Genomic DNA, 23801 nt, shown 5'->3' with positions numbered 1-23801 from the left:
TATAGGACCTTCCATGAAAGACAACATTTTAACTTCAACAAGGAGAGAGTAGATTGGTGTTTACCAAGGAGAAATATTATGAGATCTTTCTTTTAATGTTGCTTAAAATGTGAATTTGTCTTTAAAATCCTCCACAGCTTGAGACCTCGTTATTTCAGAGATCAGCAATGTAAACTCACAAATGAGGTACATGATTTAGTCTTTGAGAAACCTGAGGCTCCAGGGCATTTACTGTAATAGGTTTGTGAAATAAATGCATTGAGCTAAACCCATTGAAAATGAATATTATTATAAAAATTCAAAACAACAAATGAAGTGTGTTCGTATGTAATATCCATATTTGAATCACATTACCACCTGCCCGTTGTGTCTATGCTAACTGATCAAATGACAGTCTCTCAATTATAATCTTCTTACCATCCCCAACAAAAACCTACTACTCTGCTTATTTTGAACACTACAAAGCCTTTCATTCTATTTTGGCATATTCAAAATATGTTTAAAAAAATAAGAAAAATATCACATGTTGTGACAAATATAGATTTTAAGAAGCTTAAAAAGAAAAAGAAAGAAAGAAAGAAAGAAAGAAAGAAAGAAAGAAAGAAACCTACTTTTCCTGTTTCCTGTGAACCTGGGTTCCCAATAGTATAAAAAAACCTTAAATCAAAGGTCCATAATACTATAACAATTTTAGAGGCAGTTATACATTTAAAAAAGAATATGATGAGGCTCATTTGTAATCACTTTGGTAAATGGTCAAAAACCCATCTTAAACTTCCCTCTACTTCAGTTGTGATTCCACACTTTTACATTTTAAATTATTCCTCCTTTTCTGTTGTAACTGCTTATTAGTGAATACAGATTATCTGTGTGGTAACAGACAGCTCCCTTGAAAGTCTGGCTACATACCCAAAGCTGCTACTTTGATGATGATTGCTTGAATGTTAGATGATATCATCTCTCGGAGCAAATCTTCCTGGTTTCTCTGCCAAAGGTAAGCTAAAGGCTGGAGATTAAGCCTTTTACACCTATAAAATAAAAAGAAAAAAATCAGATGATATCTTAATGTTCTATACTTGGATCCACAGCAATTACTTTGATTTTAAACATAATGCTTCTCTCAAGGATTTTAGCATTTAAAATGCTTTAAAAAAACATGTTTTGCATAATGAAGTTTATATATACAACATAAACATATTTAATTTCCACAGGCTATGCATAAACAGATAAAAATGAAATCTCCAGGCAGATTAGAAATATTAATTTTAGTAAGGCTCTAAGTTTAGAAATCTATGCTAAAAAGCTTCCAAATGCCAACGGATGCTTATTCTTGTTTTTAGAACTTCCTTGGGTATCAAAACTGTGAAGCATATGCAAAATAGGCAAATCAACTTATCCTAATAAAATAATCATATATTGATTAAATTTACAATACCTATGGTTACATGAACTATTCTTATCTACTAACTTTGACATTTTTAAAAAGAATTTGACTCTGAGTGGAAAAAAAAAGAACAAAAAGTACAATATATTGAGCACCAAATATGCTGTAGGCATTGTGTTACATATTTTACATTACAGTGCAGCAGAAAGAATATAAGTTCGAGTCAAGACAAATGTGGATTTGAAATCTATCCCTACACTAACTAGCAACATGACTTTGACAAGTCAATGAAACTCTAGGTCTTTAGTTTCCTGTTTCATAAATAGAAACAAAAATATTTCCTTTCAAAGTTCTTGAGAAGATTAAGAAATTAAAAATTGAAGTCATCCTTTATTCCTTTTGTTTTGTTTTGTTTTTCCTTCATATTTGTCATCCAATCTACCCCAATACAGGACAGAATCATTCCTCACCAATACCACTGCGAACACCCTGGGCTGAGCCACCATTATCTTTTGGGTCAATATCTCCCTAAATTCTTTCCCTGCTTATACCCTTACCCTTTTAAAATCAGTTTTCAATGCAGCAGCCAGTGTGATCCTTTTAAAACATAACACAGATTATGGGACTCCTCTGCTCAAATCTTGACATCACTCCTTGTAAAAGTCCTTGCAATAGACCTGCATGGATCTCACTCTGGTTGGTTCTCATACCTCACCTCCTACTACTTTCCCTTCGCTCCAACTACCACCATTGGACTGCCCACTCTTGTCTAATATACTAGACATGCTTCCTACCTTTTTCACTTATTTCATGCCTTTGTTTAAATGTGACTTCCTCAAGAAGGATTATAATTGATTAAAAGTAATATAAATAAAGAAAATAGTTCAAACGCCTAGATAAAATAAATATTCAAACAATGGTAGTCAAAGCCAAGTGACTTGCCCAAGTCACAGCATAAGTGGCTGAAATCAGATTTCAAATAAAAAACATAGCCCTAAAACTCAGTGTCTGTAAGTTTGCCTGGCTGACTAGGCTACAATGATCTCTTTTTCTCTCAGAAAATCCCAATACTTAGTAAATATACCACATGTTTGGTCATTTACTCATACATGGCCTTAAAAATATCACTGCTTTTAGGAGGGTCAGGGTAGCTCAGCTGGTTGAGCACCTGACTCTTGATTTTGGCTCAGGTCATGGTGTTGTGGTTCGTGGGTTCAAGCCCCACGTTGGTCTCCACACTGACAGTGCGGAGCTTGCTTGGGATTCTCTCTCTCTCTGCCCCTCCTCCTCTCTCTCTCTATCAAAATAAATAAACTTAAAAAAATATATATATATATCACTAGTTTTTCCATGTATACATACCCTTTCAAAGAAACCAAAACCGTCCTACTGCAGACTGTTATACATACTTTGTAAAATATCCCAGAGCATCCTTAGAAATGTTGAGGAAGTTAATAAACACAAAAATAATATAACTGAAACTACCCATGTAACAAAAGTATAATTCTAGCTGTCCTCTTACCAGTGTTTAATGCCTACCTATGAAACTGGGCTCTCTACCTCTTTTAAAAGGCTAAGATTTTTTTAAATTGAAAAAACCTTATTCCACCCTTATCTTTATTGTAAAATTCTTGACTGTTGCTTTGATAACCATAATCTTTTGATTATTTCTAGACTTAAGTCAAACTTTTTTTTTACCTATTTAAATTCTTTAACAGTTCAAAATATCATGACTCAAATACACTTCCTCTGTAAGTCACTACTGCAGTTGAGCTGTGACATTTATTAAATACTTTATATATTAAAAATACACTGATGCAATACAAACTACAAATGTAAGACATGCTAATTGAAAACTGAGTTTATTATAAACGAACGGACTCCCAGTAACATTGCTTTAACATTTTTAAGGATAAAATTATTGGAGATATGCCTAATGGTATAAAATCTGGGTATTTTAACCATGTGTTGAAGCGTATCTGAGACTGTTTTAAGCAAAATCTTGCTCTATCTATGGGTATGCTATGGACCTTTCTCCCATATAGATGTAAAGCAGCCTCTTAGTCAGGAGCACATTTTCATTTGGCTTTTAACTTTCATAAATAAATGTCAGCCCCATCTACAGTTTGGCTACCCATTAAACCATGTGGGCTTGAACTTATTAAAAAACACAGATTTGTAAACTAAATAATTCTCAGAGAATGTGACCTAAAACTTGATGAAAATAGTATTTCCAACATATGGTTTAAGGGCTATGCAATCCATCTCCATTTGTAGATCAGTTGTTCTCAAATGTAGGCAAGTAGAATGTAAGGAAATCTTTTTCAAATTACACATATGACCTCCTCCACTTCCACCTCCACTCTCCCTTCTCTAGAGATACACACCCCAAAATAGGAGATCATCATAGTCCCCTTCATTTAATTATGCTTTGTCCTATATTTCCTCTGTTTACTTTAAAACTTCTGGATTTTTAAAAAATGCTTTACTTTTTTTTTTTTTTTTTTTTTTTTTTTAGTAACCCCTACACCCAACACGGGCCTCAAACTCACAACCCTGAGATTAAGAGTCACACGCTCTTCGGTCTGTGCCAGCCAGGCAACCCTAAAAACTTTGGACTTTTGACTGCCTTGAATTCACTGTACAACTAGAAACAAAATAAATGCAATAATGAAAATAAAACAAGTTTTCAAGTCAATTAATATGCAAGTTTTTGATGTGATAGTTGATACGAATGTTTCTTTCTCAAGAATTTGAAACAATTACACAAATACAGTCCTTATCTGATTTGCATTTATCCTTTTAGATGGCAAAATTACTTATTTCTAGGTCAAGTTGTGTGCAAGATTAATACTGGAGTCCACATTTTCTTTTTGCTAATTATATGTAAAGTCTCTATACAGTATTTTATGTATCCAAAAACTAAAAATGAAAAATAAATTCATGTGATCTTTTGCCAAGTGAACATTAAATAATCAATATTATCACTTGACTTCATGGTTTTTTTTTTTTAATTTTTTTTTTTTTCAACGTTTTATTTATTTTTGGGACAGAGAGAGACAGAGCATGAACGGGGGAGGGGCAGAGAGAGAGGGAGACACAGAATCGGAAACAGGCTCCAGGCTCTGAGCCATCAGCCCAGAGCCCGACGCGGGGCTCGAACTCACGGACCGCGAGATCGTGACCTGGCTGAAGTCGGACGCTTAACCAACTGCGCCAGCCAGGCGCCCCTGACTTCATGGTTTTTGAAGAGATCAATGGAATGGATTGTTTTGGTATTTGGAGATACAATATTTTACCAACCTTAGAGGGTGAGAAAGATGGAGAGAGCAATAATCTAAAAAGTCCTTGAAAGTTGAATGACTTTGTATATAAATATTTTAATCACATGAATATTTTTGGCCAAGAACTGAATTCTAAACACCAAAAAAGGAATGATTCCTTAATAAGCCTTTTTTTTCTTTAAAATATCGCTGTATTCCTTTTATTAGCTCCTGATTTTTATTACAAATAATGATGAGTTAAAAGGGATTAAACAGGTATACTGATTCAAATAAGGAAACACTGAAAATAATACTTTTGATTTTAAAAATCTTTGTCTTGATTTTTTTATTGTAGTTTATTTTGTTACTTTGGTAATATAGATAGTTCCATGAGATATGTACAATATCACATTCTATTTATTTTATTTTATTTTTTAATTTTTTTTCAACGTTTATTTATTTTTTGGGGGGACAGAGAGAGACAGAGCATGAACGGGGGAGGGGCAGAGAGAGAGGGAGACACAGAATCGGAAACAGGCTCCAGGCTCTGAGCCATCAGCCCAGAGCCCGACGCGGGGCTCGAACTCACGGACCGCGAGATCGTGACCTGGCTGAAGTCGGACGCTTAACCAACTGCGCCAGCCAGGCGCCCCTGACTTCATGGTTTTTGAAGAGATCAATGGAATGGATTGTTTTGGTATTTGGAGATACAATATTTTACCAACCTTAGAGGGTGAGAAAGATGGAGAGAGCAATAATCTAAAAAGTCCTTGAAAGTTGAATGACTTTGTATATAAATATTTTAATCACATGAATATTTTTGGCCAAGAACTGAATTCTAAACACCAAAAAAGGAATGATTCCTTAATAAGCCTTTTTTTTCTTTAAAATATCGCTGTATTCCTTTTATTAGCTCCTGATTTTTATTACAAATAATGATGAGTTAAAAGGGATTAAACAGGTATACTGATTCAAATAAGGAAACACTGAAAATAATACTTTTGATTTTAAAAATCTTTGTCTTGATTTTTTTATTGTAGTTTATTTTGTTACTTTGGTAATATAGATAGTTCCATGAGATATGTACAATATCACATTCTATTTATTTTATTTTATTTTTTAATTTTTTTTCAACGTTTATTTATTTTTTGGGGGGACAGAGAGAGACAGAGCATGAACGGGGGAGGGGCAGAGAGAGAGGGAGACACAGAATCGGAAACAGGCTCCGGGCTTTGAGCCATCAGCCCAGAGCCTGACGCGGGGCTTGAACTCACGGACCGCGAGATCGTGACCTGGCTGAAGTCGGACGCTCAACCGACTGCACCACCCAGGCACCCCACATTCTATTTATTATTTGGGTACAATTACATTTTCATTTATTCACATTCTTAAAATACATGTAATTTTTAAAATACAGGAGAAATCAATGCTCTCTTACACATTTTCTACTCGAACACGCTGATAGTCAGAAAGTATAGCACCTACTGATATCCCCTCTACTTCTTCTTTTTCCTGAAAATAAAAGAAAAAATATAACTTTAAAAATAAACATGTGGCTATGCATTATGTTCTGAAAGTTATAAAAGAACTGGGCCTCAGCTAGAAAACCATTTTGAAGCAGAATAATTTACGAAAATGCAATCCACATTCAGAAAAAATAAATACATGTATTTAAGTCATACTCTCAGCTGTGTGGAAAGTATTTATTCTTTTTACTTAAAATCCAAATAACTAGAGACCATTTTCTGTGAAGAAGGCAAAGATTGAGATGGTACTTTCAAGATGTTTCCTCACTAAAAACATTTTTAAAGACTCAGTGATGTTCAGTGAAATTTTTTGAGAAATTTCTATTTTTTCAGACTGAGTAACTTTATTTATTTACTTATTTATAATGTTTGTTTATTTTTGAAAGACAGAGACAGAGCACAAACAGAGGAGGAGCAGAGAGAGAGGGAGACACAGAATCTGAATCAGGTTCCAGGCTCTGTGCCAGCAGCATAGAGCCCGATGTGGGGCTCGAACTCACGAACCATGAGATCATGACGTGAGCCGAAGTCGGTCACTTAACCAACTGAGATAACCAGGCACCCCAGAGTGAGTAACTTGAAAAAAAGTAAGCAATGGCATAAGTAGAAAAGGGGACACAATGATTTTATCTGTATCTCCAGGAAGCAGAGATAATAGAGCCATTACTTGGATAATGGTATAGCACAGTGGATAAAGAATTCTATGATGAGAAGAAAGCAATGGATTGCTATCAGCAGAGTTACAACTGAGAATACCCAGCACTACATCTAACAGAATCTCACAGGAAAGAGGAATAATCTATCCAGTGTGCACATTAATGAGTTGGAGGAAATGTAAAGTCAAATATGATCAAGTTTGCAAATGATACAAAGCAAGGATGGGTAATAAAAAAAAAAAAGGAAGAAATGAAGATCAAACATGTACATGGATGGATATGGAGAATTTGGGAATTTGGAAGGACAGGTTTAAGATGAGATTTAATGTAGAGAAGTGTAAGATAGTACACTTACGGAAGAATAATACATAATACAGGTATACACTAGGAATCTGTTATCTAGAAAACAGATATGAAGAAAGTGACTGGAGGGTAATTACTAACAACAAACTAAATAGAAATTCTCTGAATAGGCACAAAAGAAAATCCATCCTGGTATATGGAGTACAGAAGAAACTACTTGAGAGAGATGACTTCATTATTAATACTCTTTCCATACTTGGAAATCTACAAAGAAAAGCAATAGTGTTTCACATAAAAACATATGTAATACTTCAAGGCATATTGAAATAACCAGTGTGTCCTAGTAGGATGCCATAATAAATAAAATGCGCAACAAGAATCTCTCAAGTCTTTGGAAATAAAGACAATTTAGAGTTTCTCCTCCAAAATGAGAAAGAAATATCTGCCCAAACATCCCCCAAATATGATTCTATTACATAAGGTTTACAGGAACAAAAGCTATTTCCTGTACTTTCCTAGTTTAGCAACATTGTTAGAGCATTTGCTTATAACCTTTCTCTTCACTTCCTAGCCATTTTCTTTTCATAAAAGTCATTGTATTCTTTAGAAAAAGTCAAGACATAGTGTTCCTAAATAAATATAAACATGGCAGGTGCCCGTGTGGCTCAGTCAGTTAAACGTCTGTCATCCAGCTCTCCACTCAGGTCATGATCTCCAGTTTCGTGAGATCGAGCCCTGCACTGGGCTCTGTACTGGGCTCTGCACTGGCAGTGCAGAGCCTGTTTGGGATTCTCTCTCTCTCCGCCCCTCCCTCTCTCTTTCTGTCTCTCTCCTAAACTAAATAAATAAATAAATGCAAATATGTCATAGATCACAGAGTAGTGAACAGTGTCATCAAAAGATCAAAATCAGTTATATTATTCCTATATCATAGAGTGGTTTACATGAAGTTTTGCCATAAGAAAATATAAAGGACTAAAATTATATATGTATATGTGTGTATTTCTCTATACACCAAGGAAACAAAGATAAGAAGTACTGGTACTTTTCTGTTTTAACTAAGTCACGCCATTGTCAAAATAAAAACTGGCATTGACTATCCATTTAAAATGTGCTATCATTCTATAATTCTCATCTAATGTTCACCATAACCCTAAAATAATTATTATTTAATCATTCTTAGTCTACATACTTTCTCTGGAATTCTCTTCTCTTTCCATCTCTTTTATTTTCTATTTGATAATACCTAATTAATCAGCTCTAGGATCATATACCAAACTGAATTTGGACTATTCTTCCAAACTAGGCCTAAATATAGATCACTCATTTAAAAAAATTTTTTTAATGTTTATTTATCTTGAGAGAGAGAGAGAGAGAGAGAGAGAGAGAGAGAGAGAGAAAGCAAGCATGAGCAGCAGAGCGGCAGAGAGAGAGAGGGAGACACAGAATCCAAAGCAGGCTCTAGGCTCTGAGCTGTCAGCACAGAGCCCAATGTGGGGCTCAAAATCACGACCCGTGAGATCATGACCTGAGCTGAAGTCGGATGCTTAAATGACTGAGCCACCAGGCACCCCTAAATCACTCATTTTTTAATGTGAGAATCATTTTTTATTAATTTTTAAAAATTTTAATTCCAGCGTAGTTAACATTGTTACATTAGTTTCAGTTATGCGCTATAGTGATTCAGCAGTTTCATATATTACTCAGTGCTCATTAGGTATACACTTTAATCCCCTTCACCTATTTCACTCCACCCCCTGTAACCATCTGTTTGTTCTCTATAGTTGAGTCTATCTGGGGGTTTGTCTTTTTTTTTTCCTGTTGGTTCATTTGTTTTGTTTCTTAAATTCTACATATGAGTGAAATCATATGGTATTTACATCTTTCTCTACCTAGCTTATGTCCCTTAGCATTATTCTCTCTAGCTCCATCCATGTTGTTGCAAATGGCAAGATTTCATTCTTTATGGCCAAATAATATTTCATTATATATATAGTATTTCATTTTATATATACATATATATGTATATATATATATGTATGTGTGTATATTGTGTGTGTGTATACACACACACACACACACACACACACCCCACATCTTTATCCATTCATCAATCGACGGACACTTGGGCTGCTTCCATAGTTTGGCTACTATAAATAATGCTGCAATAAACATAGGGGTGCATATATCCTTTCAAATTAATGTTTTCATATTCTTTGGGTAAATACCCCATAGTGAAAATACTAGATCATAGAGTAGTTCAATTTTCAATTTTTTGAGGAACCTCCATACAGTCTTCCATGGTGCCTGCACCAGGTTGCATTCCCACCAAAAATACAAAAGGAAAAAGAGCCCTTTTCCTCCAAATCCTCACCAACATTTATTTCTTGAGTTTTTGATTTTAGCCATTCTGACAGGTGTGAGGTGATATCTCATTATAGTTTTGATGTAGTGATGTTGAGCATCTTTTTGTGTGTCTGGCCATTGCCCATATGGATATCTTCTCTGGAGAAACATCTGTTCATGTCTTCTGCCCATTTTTTAAATGTTTATTTTTATTTTTAAATTTTTTTATTTTTTAAATTTACAACCAATTAGTGAGCATATAGTGCAACAATTTCAGGAGTAGATAGCTTAATGCCCCTTACCCATTTAGCCCCTCCCCCCTCCCACAACCCATCCAGTCACCCTCTGTTTGTTCTCCATATTTATGAGTCTCTTATGTTTTGTCCCCCTCCCTGTTTTTATAGTATTTTTGCTTCCCTTCCCTTATGTTCATCTGTTCTGTGTCTTAAAGTCCTCATGACTGAAGTCATATGGTATTTGTCTTTCTCTGACTAATTTTGCTTAGCATAATACCCTCTAGTTCCATCCACATAGTTGCAAATGGCAAGATTCCATTCTTTTTGATTGCTGAATAATACTCCATTGTGTGTATATATATATATATATATATATATATATATATATATATATATATACCACATCTTCTTTATCCATTCATCCCTCGACGGACATTTGGGCTGTTTCCATACTTTGGCTATTGTTGATAGTGCTCCTATAAAATGGGGGTGCATGTGTCCCTTCAAAACAGCATACCTGTATCCCTTGCATAAATACCTAGTAGTACAGTTGCTGGGTTGTGGGGTAGTTCTATTTTTACTTTTTTGAGGAACCTCCATACTGTTTTCCAGAGTGGCTGCACCAGCTTGCATTCCCACCAGCAGTGTAAAAGAGATCCTCTTTCTCTGAATCCTCGCCAACATCTGTTGTTGCCTGAGTTGTTAATGTTAGCCATTCGGATAGGTGTAAGGTGGTATCTCATTGTGGTTGTGATTTGTATTTCCCTGATTATGAGTGATGTTCAGTATTTTTTCATGTGTCAGTTGGCCATCTGGATGTCTTCTCTGGGGAGACATGTCTATTCATGTCTTTTGCCCATTTCTTCACTGGATTATTTATTTTTTGGTTGTTGAGTTTGATAAGTTCTTGATAGATTTTGGATACTAACCCTTGTGCTGATATGTCATTTGCAAATGTCATCTCCCATTCTGTTGGTTGCCTTTTAGTTCTGTGGATTGTTTCCTTTGCTGTGCAGAAGCTTTTTATTTTGATGAGGTCCCAGTAGTTCATTTTTGCTTTTGTTTCCCTTGCCTCCAGAGACGTGTTGAGTAAGAAGTTGCTGAGGCCAAGATCAAAGAGGTTTTTGCCTGCTTTCTCCTTGAGGATTTTGATGGCTTCCTGTTTTACATTTAGGTCTTTCATCCATTTTGAGTTTATTTTTGAGTATGGTGTAAGAGAGTGGTCCAGGTTCATTCTTCTGCATGTTGATGTCCAGTTTTCCCAGCACCACTTGCTGAAGAAACTGTCTTTATTCCATTGGATATGCTTTCCTGCTTTGTCAACGACTAGTTGGCCATACGTTTGTGGGTCCATTTCTGGGTTCTCTATTCTGTTCCATTGATCTGAGTGTCTGTTTTTGTGCCAGTACCATACTGTCTTGATGATTATAGCTTTGCAGTATAGCTTGAAGTCCAGGATTATGATGCCTTCTGCTTTGGTTTTCTTTTTCAAGATTGCTTTGGCTATTCGGGGTCTTTTCTGGTTCCACACAAATTTTAGGATTATTTGTTCTAGCTCTGTGAAGAATGCTGGTGTTATTTTGATAGGGACTGCATTGAATATGTAGATTGCTTTGGGTAGTATCGACATTTTAACAATACTTGTTCTTCCTATCCAGGAGCATAGAATCTTTAAATGTTTATTTTAGAGAGAGAGAGAGAGAGAGAGAGAGAGAGAGAGAGAGAGAGAGAGAGAGAATGAGCAGGGGAGGGGCAGAGAGAGAGGGAGACAAAGAATCCAAGCAGGCTCTGCACTGCTAGCACAAAGTACAATGTAGATCTTGAACCCACGGACCATGAGAACATGACCCGAGCCAAAGTCAGAGGCTTAACTGACTGAGCCACCCAGGAGCCCCTTCTGCCCATTTTTTAATTTGACTGTTTTTGTTTTTGTTTTTTGGTGTTGAGTTTTATAAGTTCTTTGTGCACTTTGGATACTAACGCTTTATCAGATAATGTCATTTGCAAATATCTTCTCCCATTCAGTAGGTTGTCTTTTAGTTTTATTGGTGATCTGCTTTGCTATGCAGAAGCTTTTGATTTATTATTATTATTTTTTAAGATTTGATTTTTAAGTCATATCTATACCCAACATGGGGCTCAAACGCACAACCCTGAGACCAAGAGTCACATACTCTACTGATTGAGCTAGTCAGGCACCCCAGAAGTGTTTTATTTTGATGTAGTTGCAATAGTTTATTTCTGCTTTTGTTTCCCTTGCCTCAGGGGACATATCTAGAAAGATGCTGCTATGACCAATGTCAGAGAAATCACTGCCTGTGCTTTCTTGTAGGATTTTTATGGTTTCAGGTCTGGCAATAGGTCCTTCATTCATTTTGAGTTTGTTTTTGTACACAGTGTAAAAAAGTGGTCCATTTTCATTTTTTTGCATGCGAATATCCAGTTTCCAACACCATTTGTTGAAGAGACTGTCTTTTTATGTGAGAATCTTTATTTTGACAAATAAATACCGTATACAAAATTTTAACTTAAAAAAGCAAGTAAAAATTAACATTTACAAATTATTGTAGAAATAATAACAACAATACAAGGGTTAAAATTCTTACAGAGGAAAAATAAAAACATGTCCAATTGTATAAAGGCTCTTCCCTTGCAGGAAACAGGGATAAAGCTGAAGACTCAGTTTGGTCGTGCTGCTGAAAAATGTACAAAATAACTCAGAATAAAGAGTTGAGGTCAAGTGCTATGAACGCACTATTTGTACCTGCCTACTCTTGATCTGAAGAAAGTTAACAACTGGAGTGCAAGGCAGAGCTGATGGTAGGATAGTCAAGTTCTCCATCTGGGAGTTCATAATCTAAATATAGGCCTAACTAATGACTTGTTTAACAATCATGATTACTGCTACCCATTAAAAATCCAACCTTACCACCTACTAGCTTGTTGATTTTGATCAAGTTACATAATTTCTGTGTTTCAGTTTCCTTATTCATAGTGAGGATAATAATAGTTCCTGTTTCCTAGGGTTACTGTGAAGACTGAGTAAAATAATCCAGATCAATAACAGTAAGCACTCAGTAAATCTTTTGTGTCATTATCATAATCTTCTTTCTTATTACTACTACTTCTATAACTACTTCTGTTACTACTTCCATTACTACTACTGGCCACCACCAGCACCACCTACTACTGTTACTACTATGTAATGAAGGCCTAACTTGACAGACAAAACCCTTCATTCCTGGGCATTAACTTCTTGCTCATTATCAGTCCTCAACACAAGCCTACAAAGCTGTGATGGTTAAGTTTATTTGTTAACTTGATAAAAGGTTATTTCTGTGAGGACACTTCAGAAAGAGATTATAATTTGAATTGTTAAAACTGAGTAAAGAAGACAGCCCCAACCAAAGAGGTGGGCATCATCCAATCCAATGAGGGCCTGAATAGAACTAAAAGGCAGAGGAAGGGTAAATTTATTCTGCTTGAGCAGGGACATCCATCTTCTCCCGTCCTTAGATATGGTCACCCCTGGTTTTCGAGACTTAGAACTTGCACTGAAATTTACATCATTGGCTGCCTTGGTTCTGAGGTCTTTGGGTTTGGACTGGAAACATATCACCAGTGCTCTGGGATCTCCAGTTTGCAAACGGCAGATCCTCCATAATCCTCCATAATCAGATGATAATCTCTCATAATAAATCCCTTTCTATACATCTTTATATATCTCTAGTTCCCTGTTTCTCTAGAAAGCCATGACTAATACATAACCCTAACACTCAACTCTACAGTCCAGATACAACAAACTTTCAACATAGTGAGTCCTGAATAATCCAAGGGTAAGTAAGACTTCTGTTGAATCCTTAACCATTCAGAACATACTACTAACTTCGGAGAAGGCAAAACAGACCTTTAAAAGATAAAGATCTAACAGAGTCAATTTACTCTGTAAAAAAATTTAAAGCTAATAAGCTCATGCCTTGACCCATGACCTGTATCATTTGGGGAAAAAGTCAATAAATTAACAATAGCAGCAAGATAATAGCAGTGGAAGTGTCAACAGAGAAACAAAAAGAAAATGACTACTAGAATCAAAAATGAACTCAGGCTGCATGAAGATACAGCCAGATAAATCACCTTGTGCCATAATAGAAATAAAAAATGGATGTGCTGCAGAAAATAATTAACACAGAATGTGGGGCCCTGAAGTCTGGCCACATTCAAACCAACTTCCTATGATCTGATTCTGTGCCCACTAAGCAAACTTTAGACTCTAATTTAGGTTGCCTTGTTACTTTCAAACCCAGAAAGATTATGCTAATCCATCAAAACAAGCATTCTCATCCTTTTAACACAAATGGTCTACATTATAAATGAACTGACATTCTGGCTTAGACATTAGTCTTAAAGGAATTTGGTTTATATTAATCTATACTAGAGAGACTGATAACTTCTTGGTACATTGTCAAAACCGATCCTGGAGAGCTATACCATATTGCTCACCAAGTACTATTATCAAACTTAACCAGTCATTTAACCCTCTCCAACAATAATGCTGTCATTGTTCTTTAACTGTTTGTATAAGCAACAAAATAAGGGCATGACATATAAGAAGGGATGGTCAGCTGTATTGAGTAGCTGCTGTTGAAAGCACATATCAAGGAGTGGAAGGAAAAAAGGCTGCAAAATGTAGCCTGGGATCAAACTGTTGAGCAATGTGGCCTGCATCCTGAAGGCAATGGAGAGCCCTTCACCGTAGGAATTTTTTTTTAATTATGTCTATTGAGGTGCAATTTACATATAATAAACTGTATCCATTTAAAGTGCACAATTCAATGAGTTTTAACAAATGTGTATATACCAGTGAAACTGCCACCACAATCAAGATACAAATCATTTTGGTTATACCCAAAAGATAGCTTGTGTCTCTTTGCAGCCCAACCCTCCCTTCACTCCTGGCTTCAGGCAACTACTAACCTGCTTTAGGTCATTTCACATTAGTTTGCATTTTCTATAATGTTTTCTATATATATGTGTGTATATACACATATATATGGACATATATATATATATATACACACACATATACATATACGTGAATGATACATATCCTTTTGTATTTTGTCATACAATACATATCCTTTTGTTTCTGGCTTCTTTCACTCAGTACGATTTTGAGATTGATCCATGTTGTGTGTATCTATAGCTCATTCCTTTGTGTTCCATTTTAATCCATTGTACAGGCCATACCACATTTGTTTATCCATTCTTTTGTTGATGGATATTTGCATTGTTTCCAGTTTATTCTTGTGAATAAAGCTCCTATGAATTTTCCTAAATGTCTTTGTGTGAATACATGTTTTTGTTTCTCTTGGGTCATGCTAAGGATTTTAACAAGATACAATCATATTTACAAGTAGAAAGATAAGACTGGTTGACAGTGTCAAGGGTACACAAGAGAGTAGAGAGAGAAGGAGCTTAGTCTGAAAGAACTGAAGAATGGAGATAAGAAGCTAAATTCCAAAAACAACTTAGAGACAAAATTAATAAAACTTGGGAACCATCAGCACAGAGACAAGAAGCACATATAAAAGGTGGGACCAATGATTCCACTTTAAGTGACCACTAGCTAAGAAAGGAACTACATGTCTTAAAACAAAATACTGAGCTTATTTAGCTTTATGTATATTTTTAAGTTTGTTTGTTAGGTATCCAAAGTAGAAAGACTATTAGGTATATTGAATACTCAATATACCTCAAAAGAGTATAGAGTGCTCAAAAGAGTATAGAGAAAGATGTGGGTGTTATCAGCATATAGAAGAACCTGAAGTCGTAGGAGCAAACAAGAACCCCAAGGAGCAGGACAAAGAGCAAGAAGGTGCCTCAGTGTAAGACAGTGAGGGTAGAGCTAAATGTAAGGAGAAGGAGAAGAAAGAGACTTTGGTGAAGACACTGGAAAAGAGTGGTCATGATAAGAAGAGACACAGCAAGGATAGAGTAATGAATGTGTGCATAAATAGAATTTTGATGAAAAAGAAAGATAAAGCAACAATATTACCAAGTGCCTAGGTGCTAGGTAATGTGTAGATCTTATCTTAGCTATTCCTTATAGCATTCCAGAATACTATTAAACTGATTTTATATATGAAAAAATAAGATTATCTCATTCAAGTTGACACAGCTGGTCAGTAGAACAAGCAGCCTTTTCACTGAGGCCTGTCTGCCAACCACACCTGTGCTCTTGCTTATATACATATACATAGCGCCACATGCTATAGAAAGTTCAACAGAACCACTGTATTTTACAATTAAGAAGTTAGTTAGTTACGACTACTGTGGGGAAAGTTGCAGTCATGTTTGATGAAAGCAAGAACAAAATATTTGACACAAAAACCATTGCCAAATTCTGCAAAAAATGAATGTCAGAGCCTCAGTAAAATAAATGACTAATCAAACAATGAATATCTATTGTTAAATTGAACACAGTTCACAGAATTTTGAGAGTGAATACAAATCAAATTACATTCCTGTCATCAAGATTGTCAAAGGCAGAGAAAATCAAAATAAAAAATAATAATGTCAATGATAGAGAAGTTAGAGACAAAGATTGGACCCTAAATAGCTGAGTACATTGCTGAGCCACAGGAGCTCTCAAACACAAATGGACACTACTCAGCCTAGAACATTATCACTATCAATGATGGACGTGTTAGTTCGACTGAGGAAATAATAGTCAGCAATGGCATCACTGAGTATGAGAAACAGCAGTGCAGAATACCGTTAAACATTTGTATTAGTTACTACTCTCAACAATGCTCCAAGGTAGACTGTCATCATCTTCTTTGTTTTGTAGATAAAAAATGCTAACACATATTTACAAAGTTAGCTATGACCAGATCAGCTAAGTAGACATCACAGGGGTCATTTGTTGCTTAGATCACCCTTTCTCCCATGCTTTGTCAATGTGAGACACACCTGTAAGACTGCTGAGAAGCTAGTCCATGCAGCTATCTGACCAACAAGGCCAATCATAACAATAGAGAGGGCATCTGCAGAAGCAAACATACTCACAAACTGGTACAAACACAGCTTCATTATTACTAGCATGTGGTACTATGTAGATAAGCAAGAGCACAGGTGTGGTTGGTAGACAGGCCTCAACAAAAAACGAATTAGCAAGGTAGAAGACATACCAAAGATAGAAATTTCTATCATTCTAAGTAGTTAGCCAATTGTTCAATATCATCTTTTATGTAGAGAATTCTCCCCACCAGTTTCACTGTCAACTTTATCATATGCTACATTCCTATACATGTTTAGGTCTTCTGTGTACATGTTCCACTGATCTATTTCTGGGTCAGCACCACACTGTTTTAATTACAGCATCTTCAGAATATGTCTGAATACCTGTTAGTGTATGTCTAATCCTTGTATTTTTCAGTCAGGAAATATCAGTGAGCTTCTTAGACTTCTCTGCAATTATATATTACAAATCTGCACTGGACTCTTAAGACAGAGGATTATGGTTTGATCTTCAGCAAATAGTTCTCCTACCCCCTCACTACCTCCCTTTTAGCTCTGTCATTACTTTTTTTTAAGTTTTTGAGAGAGAGAGAGTGCACACATGAACGAGCATGGGAAGGGCAGAGGGAGAGGGAAGGAGAGAATCTTAAGCAGGCTCCACGCTCAGTGCAGAGCTTGACATGTGGCTTGATCTCACAACCATGAGATCATGACCTGAGCCGAAATCAAGAGTCAGACAGTTAACTGAGTCACCCTCTTTCCTTTTGAAGCAAACTGTATTGATTTTAATTAAGCATCATCATCCTGAATACATACATGATTTTTTCCTGCTCTTGGGAACCATTCTAAACATTTAGAAAAGAAAGAAAATAAAATCCAGAAAGATCTGACTAAGGATCATCAGCTCTATCAACCTATCAGCACCTGTACCTATAGTTTCTGCCTCTTCCTATGAAAATGGGCTCCTAAGCCCTAACTGCTCCTAAGTGATCCTTTGCATGGTATCCCAATACATCTACATGGCTTAAGGGCTTTTTGTTTTTTTCTTGTACCATCAATTTTTACTCCTGGTTCATGTTCATCATTATATAATATACTGTGATAGCTGCCAAAAAACTCATGTCCTCTTCCAGGTATCATTTTTTAATAGGGATAATTATTATCCTTATTAAAGTAAAACTTCAAAAGAACGTATATATTTTTCTCCATTTCCTCATCATCCATTCTCTTTTAAACCCCCTCCAGGCAACCTTGAGTTCCTATCAGTATACTAAAACTTCTCTTATCCTGTAGGTTTGCCAAATTCAATGGGCAATTCTCGGTCATTACCTTACTTGAATTCTTCTTCCTACCTTAATGGCTATTCCTCTCTCTCCCTTACTGGCTCCTTGCCCTCTTCATTATCTCCAAAAATTAAAGTGCCCAGAGTTCAGTCCTTGTCTCTCTTCCCTTCTCTAACTATATTCATTCCCCGGCAATTTCATCTGGTTGCATGTTTTCTAAAGATCCAGGATGCAAATGTCTGCTCTAATGCCCATCTGGGTGTTTACTAAGTATTTCAAACCTGAACAGATTCAAAACAAAACTCTTGATTCAGGCACATACACTCATCGCACCTAGAGGTGCTTTCATATATGGCTGCTCATCTTAGGAAATGACATTGCACATATATTTTTGGTCAGGCCAAAAATCTTAGAGTCATCCATGATTTTTCTTTCCCTTATGACCCACATCCAACCAAGCAATAGTTCTATTAGCTCCATCTTCCAAAAATATCCAGAAGCCAATCACTTCTCATCTCCTCCACCACTACCACTAGTGTTAACCACCATCACTCTCAATTGGACTACTGCAATAGTTTCCTAACTCACCTCCTGAAGTCCACACTTCCTCACTACAGTTTATCTCCACAGAGCAACCAGTGATCTTTCAAAATATAAACCAGAACATGCAGCTCCCTGCTTGAAAATCCTCTAATGGCTTCCCACAAAGCTTAAGAGTAATACACAATCTCCTTTTGGATAATATACAAGGTTCTAAATGACCTGGGCCCTCCCAGCTTCTCTGACCTCACCATCTACTACTATCCTGTCAGCTTATTCCAATGATCCTCATTGGACTTCTTGTTCCTCAAACATTTAAGCTCATTTGCATCTTAGGGTCTCCTTCCCTATGCCTATGAAACACTTCCTGTAGAAATTTACATGATCTATTTGGTTACTTTTTTAGGGTCTTGCTCAAATATCTCAGACAGGCCTTCTCTGCCTTCTTTCTAAAACAGTCCTCCTACTCCACTCACTACCCCTCCCTAGCCCTGTCACTACTTCCTTGCCCTGGATTTATTTTCTTCATAGCATTACCTGAAATTACATCATATGTTTACTTATTTAATTTTTATTTATTTATTTTTCTCTCTTATTTAATTTTTTTAAAATGTGTCTTTAGTTTTATGAGGGCAGGTACTTGGTCTTGTTTCACTATATCCTCAGCTCTAGAAAAGCACCTAGGACAATACTGAATATTCAATAAACATTTATAATTGAATGAAGATGATTACATAAAATTACAACTTCAGCAATTATCCTAAACAAAACTAAGTCAATAAATGAAAACAAAAAGACCACTTTGTAACATACATGAGAAAGAGTTAATGTCTTTGTCTTTCAAGATAGAAGGAACAGATTAACACCCAATAGTAAAAATGAGAAAAGATATTACTAGGTATTTTTAAGAGAATAAATACAATGACTAATTTCAACCTTCAGAAGAACAAAGAAAATACAAACTAGAATTACTTTTTGTCAAACAAATATATATATATATATATATATATATGTCTGTGTGTAATTTTATTAAAATTTGATTAATACTTAAAGATGATTAGGATATGGAGAGTTGCATAAGCTCGTGCACCATGGATGAAGCTGTTGCTAGTGCATCCTTTCTGAAAACCAACCTTGAGGTATGTATCTTATTATGTAGCCTTATTATGTTTATTTTCTTAGACCCAGTAATTTCTTTGTTTTTCTTTAACAATTTTTTAAAAATTTAAGTCCAAGTTAGTTAACATATACTGTAATAATGATTTCAGGAATAGAACTTAGTGGCTCATTACTTAGATATGACATCCAGTGTTCATCCCAAGAAGTGCCCTCCTTAATGCCCATCACCCATTTAGCCCATCCCTCTACCCACCTCCCTCCATTAACCCTCAGTTTGTTCTCTGTATTTAAGAGTCTCTTATGATTTGTCTCTCTCCCTTTCTTATTTTTGCTTCCCTTCCCCTATGTTCATCTGTTTTCTTAAATTCCACATGAGTGAAATCATATGATATTTGTCTTTCTCTGACTGAACTAATTTCGCTTAGCATAATACACTCTAGTTCCATCCACATTGCTGCAAATGGCAAGATTTCATTCTTTTTGATCATGGAGTAATATTCCATTGCATATTTACACCACATCTTTATCCATTCATCAATTGATGGACTTTTGGGCTCTTTCCACACTTTGGCTATTGTCAATAGTGAGACCCAGCAATTTAATATTTTACTTTCAGAAATGTAGTCAATAAAACTAACTATAAATGTATACAAAAGTTTATTTATAAGTATCTTCATCTTATTTACATTCTTCATGTAATTGGAACAAAAATTTTAAAATCCTAAAATCTCAAATAATAGAAGGATGGTACATTAATTTTTTAAATTTTTTTTTGAGAGAATGCACACGTGCATTTATGAACAAGTGGGGAACAAGCAGGTGAACAGGGAGAGAGAATATCTTAAGCAGGCTCCATGGCCCAAGGTGGAGTCCAACACAGGGCTCGATCCCATGACTGTGAGATCATGACCTAAGCCAAAATCAAGAGTCAGATACTTAACCGACTGAGCCACCCAGGCATATCTATGGTACATTTAGAAGAGAGAAGACAAAGCAGTCATTAACAAAATATTTTCAAAGGATATATAACATGCGGAAATATTTATTTTTTTTACATTATTATTATTTTTAAATATATGAAATTTATTGTCAAATTGGTTTCCATACAACACCCAGTGCTCATCCCAAAAGATGCCCAACATGAGGAAATATTTATGACATAAGATTCAGTGAAAAAAATTTCCACAGATTGTGTATTAAAATATATGGATTTTTTTTGAAATATCCATAAGGCATTGAAAGAAGACCAGAAATAGACCAAATTACAATAATGCTTATTTCTAAACAGTATTTCATTTTTCTGTTTTATTTACAACTTTATACCTTCTCAAATACCTTTTTTATGTTTATTTAATTTTTGACAGAAAGTATGTGGTATTGGGGGAGGGCCACACAGAGAGGAGACAGAGGATCTGAAGTGGGCTCTGAGCTGACAGCAGAGAGCCTGCCATGGGGCTTGACTCACAAGCCTTGAGATCATGACTTAAGCTAAAGTCAGATGCTTAATCGACTGGGCTACCCAAGTACCCCACAAATATTTTTATACCATGTGTATTACTTTTTTAATTAGGGGAAATATTATTAAAAATATATCTATTATTAAAATAGATCTATTATATTATTATTAAAAGTATGTGTGTGACCAATCCCATATTAGGAGAGGGTAAGCACATTTGAAATAGCACAGTTGCTAACCTTAAGAAACTAAAATGCTGTGAGGGATGCAGGAGAATGGGAATTTTAAATAAAATATGTGACATAAGTCTATACAGAGGATAATGAACCAAAAGAAGGAGGGGAGGAATGACTTTAGGAAATACTTAAAAAAAATTATACCCCAAGTATGGAACAATCAGAAATATTGATTCTTTGCCCTTCTTGACTATAAGAACACAGATAACTGCTCCTATTACTGTCTTCCTATATCCTCCTTAATAAAGCATTTATGTAAAAAATCCACTAAATATTTTTCTTCAAAGAAACAAATCTGACTCTAACAAGAAATTTATATATACCTTATCTGCTAACAAACTGACATAATTCTAATTGCCTATCTCCATTTGGTATCTGATTGTATGGTTGAATCTTCTGTATTAAACAACCAACTAATAAGGGCCTAATCTGCCATTAGTCCTAGTCTAATCGCTGGAAGAAGTAGAAACATGGACCTTCCCATAGTCCTAAAGTGTTATTAACGCCTACTCTTAATATCAGTACCCTAAAGTGTCAGGAACATAGACACACAAGGAGATAAATGGACTTATACCTGATCTGTTTTTCTCATTTGTATGTGAAGCTCTACCATATCACAGCCGAAAGGCACCCAATACAGACAATGGGATGGTGAAAGCATTTGGCCATATGGTAACAGTGATAATTCTAAGTTTATAAGGAGGGTTTCAAGGTAGAAATCCAGACCCAAATTAGATTTACTTGTTAGACCCAATATTAGAGCCAAATATTTACTTGTCTCCATACTAAGAAGTTGGTTCACAAAGATGACAAGATAAATTGAACACAAGCTGTCCTTTTTTTTTAACAAATGAAAACTAGACCCACTTATTCTAAAGATAAGAAGATATGTAGCTTGCATTTATCGGGGATATTATTTCCTTTGAAAAATGCCCCAGTTACAAGTATTATTCTGTTAATGAGTTCCTGCCTGTTGAGAAAAAAATGATCTGCTGAATTTAAAGCGGTTTTCATCTGAAAAACATTCCAACATTTTTAATATGAACCATTCATTAAAGAAGCACACTTGCATTACAGCTCTGAGTGGTGATATTTGGACTTCTGGCAACATGACATTATTAAATAAGAAACATTTGTGAATGCCAATGATGTTCTAGGGCCTGGATAACTAAATAAGAAATTTATATGGCCAGGAAAGCACTAGATAGTTTTCCTTAAACTTCCAATTCTTCACTTGAGTAGAACTAAACAAGTCCAGGTTAATAAAAATAACCACAGAAATGAATACTATTTTATATGAAATAATTCTGAAAGTGACACTGAGAATTTTCAAATGGTAGTGATTTCAAATGACATACATTCTGACTAAAAGTTTTGTTTGACTTGTTAGAAAGGCTTTTGTTTTTCTTAGTATCATCAATATAAAACATTTCTGAAATGGAAAATGATCACCATGTGGAGTTCTTCCATTAAACAGTGAGCTCATGACAGAGTATTAGGTCACTAATTTGTGGGATTATTGTCTCCCTTTGTGAGCTTTCTCAATTTAATAGGGAAAAAAATTGTTAAGGCTGAAAATTAAATGACACAGAAATTGCAGAAAATCATAATCATTTGTCATTTATTTCCATTTAAAGCTGGTGTATTATTTTACTTTTGAGTCTCCATTTTTTTTTTTTAATTTTTTTTCAACGTTTTTATTTATTTTTGGGACAGAGAGAGACAGAGCATGAACAGGGGAGGGGCAGAGAGAGAGGGAGACACAGAATCGGAAACGGGCTCCAGGCTCCGAGCCATCAGCCCAGAGCCTGACGTGGGGCTCGAACTCACGGACCGCGAGATCATGACCTGGCTGAAGTCGGACGCTTAACCGACTGCGCCACCCAGGCGCCCCTTGAGTCTCCATTTTAGTTGCCATAGTATAACAATCCCAGTTTTGAATAAATTAGCCATTACTACATCTTAATGTGGAAACTGAGAGTTTGCTATTCATCCGATACCAAATTCAACCTAAAAATGAAGCTGAACAGAAGTCTAGAACTATAGTTCCTTTTTCAATTGAGTTTCCCAAGAATATTCTTCTTGGTAAAAAGATAAGATGATATTTTGAGGACTTCTGTGGAACTCTTTAACAACAACAAAATAAATAAACAAAGGATTAAACTATTAATCCTTTTTGGGAGAATAAAGCAACAATCAATAAGTTTTCAATTCTAAGCAAATCAGTTTGATAGAAAGCATTTAATCTGTTTAGAAGATGCTTTCTGCACTCATTTTTTAAGCTCCTAAGAAAACTTCCTTTGATTAGTTTGAGATAATTTTTTAAATGCAACTCATATAAATGAGGATTATTATTTTTTATATGATTTAAAAATTATTCCAGGTTTATTGAGTTATAATTGACAAATAAAATTGTTAGCAATTTAAAACACG

The 23801-nt window shown here is 35.4% G+C and overlaps 1 protein-coding gene across 1 annotated transcript in view; it reads right to left on the bottom strand.

Annotated features, from left to right (window-relative positions):
- The window catches only part of DPH6 (diphthamine biosynthesis 6), a 173236-nt gene that overhangs the window by 62393 nt on the left and 87042 nt on the right, over positions 1-23801 (bottom strand). Inside the window, exons 4-5 of the mRNA XM_047863765.1 lie at positions 6086-6159; positions 910-1028 (exon numbers count right to left, since the gene is read on the bottom strand). Coding sequence (XP_047719721.1) covers positions 910-1028; positions 6086-6159 — 193 coding nt within the window. The remainder of the gene's footprint in view (positions 1-909; positions 1029-6085; positions 6160-23801) is intronic.

The sequence above is a fragment of the Prionailurus viverrinus genome, chromosome B3, assembly GCF_022837055.1.
Source record: "Prionailurus viverrinus isolate Anna chromosome B3, UM_Priviv_1.0, whole genome shotgun sequence".
Classification (NCBI taxonomy): Eukaryota; Metazoa; Chordata; class Mammalia; order Carnivora; family Felidae; genus Prionailurus; species Prionailurus viverrinus.
This window is presented reverse-complemented; position numbering and strand designations above follow the sequence as displayed.